Raw genomic sequence first — 6,711 nt, 5'->3', positions numbered from 1 at the left:
ACAGCAAAACTGTTATTTTGTATCAGTTTAATCATAATATTTGCACATAAAATATAATTATTTTTGAGGTGAATGTGGCTACACACAAACACATGGAAGACATTTGAGTGGTTTCTGAGGAAATCCTTGCCTGTGTTCAATTAATTAACATGGCCATTTCACAAATGATTCTCCCACTTCAGGGACCTTTACCCACATTTGTGATAATGCTGAGAAAATATTCTGTCAAAAGACAGTTTCTGTATTCTCTTCATACAAATGAATGTTAAAGTCCGGAAGTTTAAATGCAAGTGCTTCTTTACAAGCACTGGTTGCGAGCACCAATATGAATGCTCCTTTGTGTGCTTATAAAGACGCTTGCTCCTTATTTTTAAATAAACACTAATGACAAATGTTTATCAAATCAAGGCCAAACTGTTCTGAAGAGAGAAATAAATCCCGCTCTTCAAAGTACGAGAGAGGCAAGCTGAATTGGCTCAGTCAACACAATGGGTGGCTAATTTGGCTACATAAGCAGTAATGAAACTCAAACCAGCAAGCAAAGCAGCCCTCGTGGACCAGGGCGAGTAGCCCTGCTGACTACGTGGCCCTCTACGAGGATGGGCCTCCTCGCTTAAAACCACCAGCTGAAAATGCAATATAACCAATGTTGACAGGATAACCTACAGATCTACAGAGCAAATTTAGAAAACAAAACACAAAATATTGAAACTGGACGGCATTAGAATTACACTAAACAAGAGTGAGAATGTATAAATTTTAACAGATCGCCAGACAGGTTTTCATTTAGTTGCAACAACAAAAAAAAAATGGCTCAGACACTGGCCAACCTTACACCACCCATCCAAAAAAATGTATATTTGCTCACAGTATATTTGCAGTTTGCAAAGTTCCTTTGAATATAGACTGCATAGATATATATCTGATTCATCTTACATGTGCTTTTTAAAATTAACTTTTTTTAAATAAATATATATTTCTTATTTAGAAAATGCTTCCCAACTTTGCTCATCTTGTTCTTCTATATAACATTAATGACTGTCTGTTTAACAGCACTGTCTATTTGAAAATAAGATAAAATAACATTATTTTTTTAGAGCCATGTGCTTATTACATTATGTTTCCTTTATGCAATTACACAACAAAAAGCAAGGATTTTCAAGACTACCCAATGCTACCTACTATCATTAAGATTTCACTGATTGAAAGACAATTTTCCCAATCACTTAAAAATTCACTGCCCATCTAAATACACAACAGTTCTGACATGTTGTAAAATTATAATTGTACTTTTGTTTGTAAAAAAAAAAAAAAGTAAATAAATAAAAATGACATGCTCACCGATGTACAGATCCCGAAGGCTTAAAATAACACCTTACAGTCTGATATCACTTAACGTGTTGTCGGATTTGAGCTACAAATCGATTTGCAGGTATCTCATTTCATTTTCATACCCAAGAATGCTTTGTTTGCATGTCACCTGTAAGGTCTAGCAGATGTTCACTTTGTAATATCAATGAGACCATTGGCCTCTATTTCATTTTACCACAGTGTCCTTTCATTTTTAACTTTGAGTGGGAAACTTGAGCAAATGCTACTTTTCCCATGTTTACTTACCACTATGAGTTTTGCAGTTTCTAGAATAAAACAAAAAAGGAAGTAATGAAGCATTTGCTTAAATCAACGGGCAAAATGAAAGAACTGAAACTGAAGTACATTGTGGTTAGCCCGAAGGATATGTTTACAGTTCCACCAGTGTGTAAAGGGGAGGGGTTCTGGTCTTTGGCCACATTAAACTATGACTGTGTAGAATATCTAAACATTTGAAATCCAACAAATGAAGTCATATGCATTGCAAATTATGTCACACGCATTGCACTGCTAGTTCCAAATAGTAGATATCTTATCAATAGAAGTGTTGCTGTACAAATCACTTCACAAAACAAGAAAATAAAATAGAAAACAATTAAACAAGGGTCATACTGTTTTCAAGGATGCATGCATTCAATTAATAACCTGTGGATTCTCCTTTCAATTGTAATCATAATTTGCCAAAGGAATGATTGTGTCATTCACAAACAGCAGTTAAGTTTGTTTTAACCCCAGTACCATTTGTCAAGGTTATTGAAGACCTTGTACTCCTTGTGCCTTTTAATGTAATCACAAGCGAGGCAAGTATGTTCTGCCCAAAAATAAGATCTCTTTACAGTAAAGTGCTTATGCCAGCGAAAGTAACGAAGGTACATCTCTTCGTTCTTGTCCAGGAAAAAGATGTAATCAGCCAGCTCTTTCGGGGAGAGGAAATCATCCACGTGGATGAAGGCATCGCCGGGGACGAAGTTCTCGTAGTTCTGCCTCGACGGCCCAAGGACAATCGGCACTGCGCCCACAGCCAGCGGGTTGTACAGCTTCTCCGTAATGTAGTCTTTGTGGATGGAGTTCTCGAAGGACAGATAGAATTTGCAGCTGGCTATGATTGGGAAGAAGTTCTGGTCGTTCACGTATTCCCCGAAAGCTTGCCCATAGGCGTGAATCTCCACGTACTTGTAGAGCTCGTTGTAGTACTTGACACGGATGTGCTCTGGGTTCCAGTTGCTGACGATCCAGCAGATTAGCTTGCTCTTGCTTGGCACCACAAACTCCTCCTCCTTCTGGGTTGCAACTATGGACCCGTAAGGCACTATGATATCAGCATCCTGACGGTAATTCAGCGTCAGATTGAACAGGTTCTCCAGACCAGGCAACTGCGACGAGTGTGATGGGGATTCAAGGTTCATCCAGATCCATTTTTGGAAAGAGGGCCGCTGCAAGGGAGGGAGGTTTGAAAGGTTGCTGCTGATGTCGCGGTGGTGGATAATCACACCGTCTGACTGGTTGTAGAGGTTCCTGTCGGCTGTCAAGTAACAGCCGTCAATGTTAAACAGTGAACTGCAGACGCTGAGATCGTAGGTTTGGCCAAAGGGCCACAGCCAGATTAGTATGATGGTCTGATTCTGCTCATTTTTCGCAAACAGGTGTTTCACCTTGAGTGAGGATGTTGCCGACTCCACTGGGCCAGATAGCCAGCTACTAGATGGCTTAAAATACATTAAAAACAAAGTCACAAAACAGCCCAGTAAAAAGGTGGCGATTAAGAGAGGTCGTAGAATTCCGTGGAAAGAGGCAGATGGCATGCTTTTTCCTTTAAAAGGAATGGAAGAAAAGGCAAAAAAAGAAAACTGTATTCAGTACAAAGTCTGTGCTTTCTAATTCTGCTTTTTAATAACACATCAAATCAAATGTATTCAGTTATGAAAATGTGTGCTGTGTGATTAGTAGTTAATTTAATGTTAATTCAGACAAATTTTAGTTTGTCAATTCCCCTGTGCAAAGGCAATTGGTTGTCTTTACATATAAACAAAGTACAAACCGATGCTTTTTTGTCTTAAAATGGATAGATGGGGAGAGAGTAATTTATTTAACAGGAAATGGCATTGCCCACACTGTAGAATTTAATATAAGCTTTTGATTGCATTCATATTTATCAGGAGCCATAAACCTTTCATAAAAATTCAGCTGTTACAGGCACTGTTTTTTGCACACAGTGAAGAGCAACAGCTTTTCAACCTAAGCATAAAAAATAAAACATTGAAAAGGCAACTCATGTACAGTGACCAATTACAATGGATTTGCCCTATACACATGCACTTCTGACTTACATTTCTGATGGTAATATGAAGACCTGACAAGTTTAAGTAATGTTATACATTTAATCCTGATTAATTTCCATACATTTATTGAGTGAAAACATATTTATGTAATCAACTCATTACCGTAATGCTGTCTGTTCTAACTATGTACCAGTGATTACATGTAGAATTAGAATATATTTCTATTCATACTGTAGTGGCAATTAGGATATATTTAGTTCCGTATATAAATATGATATTTAAATAATTAGGGCATTTATTTTAGTACACAATAGTTTAAGAATAGGTTTTGATATTTATGAGTTTATTAATACTTTTAATTATGGTAAATTGATCAAGTACTTCTCTCTCCTTAATGTATGCTAATGACTACCAATTCATTCATAAGAAAGAGATTACTGTATTTTTAAATGCATTTTCAATTAACTTCCCCTTTTTTAGTGTGGGTTTTTCAGAATATTAATGCATGTTTTCAATGAAAATCATCAAAAATGAATTTATATCAACTGAATGAATAGGTTTTTAAAATGCTTTAATTAACTTAATACCAAGCTGGGAAAAAATGAGATCCATAGGCATCCATCCATAGGATGGAACTTTGAATTCTATGTTAAATGAATCATTAATTTCCTTTATTCTCACAATCCTGAATTTTCAGTATTTACAACCATTGAAGCTTCCAACCTGGTCTCATGACTCATTGAAATCTATTTAAAGAATTTCTTAGCACCCGAAAATTCATGCTTACCCTACGAATGACAGACTCTTCACATCGCGTGACTTGTTTCCCTGAATCAATACAAACTGGAAAGAAAATCTCCTTTTTTTCTTTCACCTGGTTCAATTCAATTCTGCTCCGTATTGATTTGGAGAAACTTGCTATGTCACATGATGTGAGGAGTCATTCGTAGGGTAATTACAAATTTTAGGGTGCGGGAAATTTGTTGAATTGATAAACCTAGTCGTGAGACTATGCTGCTATGGACAGGAGTGTTGTGAAATGGATACATTTTAAGGTCATCTAATGAAAATGAAAAGGCTCACAAAACAAAATATACATGATATGGGGATAATTGTCCGTTCGCAGATACTTACGTGAAATACTTGGAATGGTGTTGAAATCCAGGCAATATTAAATTAATTCCATGTTAAATGCAATGTTAAATGCAAAAAAAAAAAAAAATGATCTTGCATTCCTGTTGCGAGGACAAGTTTATCCCCCCTTTTGCCAATGATTAACATAAACTGAAAACTCAAAAACAAAAGGCCATTTAAAATGTATAAGACACAAAAAGGAAACCTGTTGAATGGGTCACGGTCTTCCAGTGCATTTGATAAGAATGTGTTGATTTTCAGCAGTCTCCTTAGGTAATGCCAATGCAGTCCTGGTCCTCTCCCTTCCCTGAAGGAGAGAGAAGAATCAGATTTGTCAACTTACCACACAGTTGTCTTGTGAAAAAAAATAAATAAACACCACACCTTCTACAGTCCACTGTCAGTTCAGGTTTAAGTCAGATAGGGTTAAGGGCTGATTTTGAGATAAGGGTGAGTTTGGATGCTTGAATATTTGCTTGGCTTTCACCCAGTACACACTGGGTGAGATAAAAAAGATTATTGCAGAGGTCATCATTTATTTTTGACAGAATAGGTCATTAGGTTGTATCGGATATGATGATGGTTGTTCAGCCACGTACAGCCAGGAAGTGAAGTTGGTTTGAGATGCAGTAATTTCAGTAATTTAAAAAAACAAAAAAAGTGAAAGGACTTCCACTTAAAGAGAGCATGCATTAAAATTTACCTGATGGGAATAGGATTTCAGATACATTAGCTAAACTCAGCACAAGTGGTTTGCAGTAATCTCAAAGACTTATGGTTGCTGTTGGATGTGTATGTGATGAACAGTGAATACACTGTATGCTATATTTTCAGACACCAGCAATTCTACCTGTATTGTACATGTACACATTTTATAGGTGCATCATTTATCAAACATTCAGCAGTCATTTCCCTAGACATTGCTAGAAAGCATCAATATTCAGTTGATTAGGAAAGACTAGTTCAGCTGGACCCAGGATACAGTCTGTGGGTAACATTGCAGAAACTGGAAACTTCAACCCATGATTTTTTGTCCATAAATGGTACTGGACCCTCTTTTCACATCAGCTACAGATATTTCCACTTCATTTAAAGTCAAAATTATATCACTTTTTGTTCATATTTTTTCATCAATAACAAAAGGTATACTAAACTTCCAAATGCATATGGACACCCCTTCTAATTAGTGGTTTTGTCTATTTCAAACACACCTGATGCTAGTAGGTGCATAAAATCAAGCATACAGCCATGCAATCTCCACTGACAAACATTGGCAGTTCTACCCTGCTAGAACAGCCTCAGTCAACTGCAAGTGCTGTTATTGTGAAGTGGAAACGTATAGGAGCAACAGCAGCTCAGCCACAAAGCGGCATGCCACACAAACTCACAGAACGAGACCTTTGAGTACTGAAGCATATACAGTAGCACATAAAAATCATCTGTCCTCAGTTGCAACACTCACCACAGAGTTCCAAACTACCTCTGGAAACGACATCAGTAGAACAACTGTTCGACAAGACCTTCATGAAATGGGTTTCCATAGCCGAGCAAGCTTAAGATCACCATGCACGATACCATGCATTGGCTGGAGAGGTGTAAAGCACACTGCCATTGGACTGGAGCAGTAGAAACACATTCTCTGGAGTGATGAATCACGCTTCACAATCTGGCAGTCTGATGGACGAATCTTGGTTTGGCAGAATGCATAGTGCCAACTGTACTGGCCCAAATAGAGCCAACTGTAAATTTTGATGGAGGAGGAACAATGGCTTGGTGCTGTTTTTCATGGTTTTGGATATGCCCCTTAGTTCCAGTGAAGGGAAATCTAAATGATACAGCATACAATGACATTCTAGAGAATAGTGCGCTTTGTGCGAGCAGTTTGGGGAAGGTCTGTTCCGGGTTCAGCATGACAATGCCCCTGTGT

General features: G+C 37.5%; 1 protein-coding gene across 2 annotated transcripts in view; it reads right to left on the bottom strand.

Moving 5' to 3' along the window:
* Positions 1-242: 242 nt before the first annotated feature.
* Positions 243-6,711, bottom strand: part of fut9a (fucosyltransferase 9a) — a 13,097-nt gene continuing 6,628 nt past the window's right edge. Inside the window, exons 2-3 of one of the 2 annotated variants that reach the window (XM_064333335.1) lie at positions 4,990-5,091; positions 243-3,181 (exon numbers count right to left, since the gene is read on the bottom strand). In XM_064333335.1, the coding sequence (XP_064189405.1) occupies positions 2,097-3,181; positions 4,990-5,020 (1,116 nt within the window). In that variant the 5' untranslated portion in view covers positions 5,021-5,091 and the 3' untranslated portion in view covers positions 243-2,096. Of the gene's footprint in view, positions 3,182-4,784; positions 5,092-6,711 lie in introns of those variants that run through there. The other variant, XM_064333345.1, reaches the window with a different exon arrangement.

This window comes from Anguilla rostrata, chromosome 1 (genome assembly GCF_018555375.3).
Source record: "Anguilla rostrata isolate EN2019 chromosome 1, ASM1855537v3, whole genome shotgun sequence".
NCBI classification, from domain to species: domain Eukaryota; kingdom Metazoa; phylum Chordata; class Actinopteri; order Anguilliformes; family Anguillidae; genus Anguilla; species Anguilla rostrata.
Note: the sequence above shows the minus strand (reverse complement) of the source record. Positions and strands in the feature narration are given on the sequence as shown.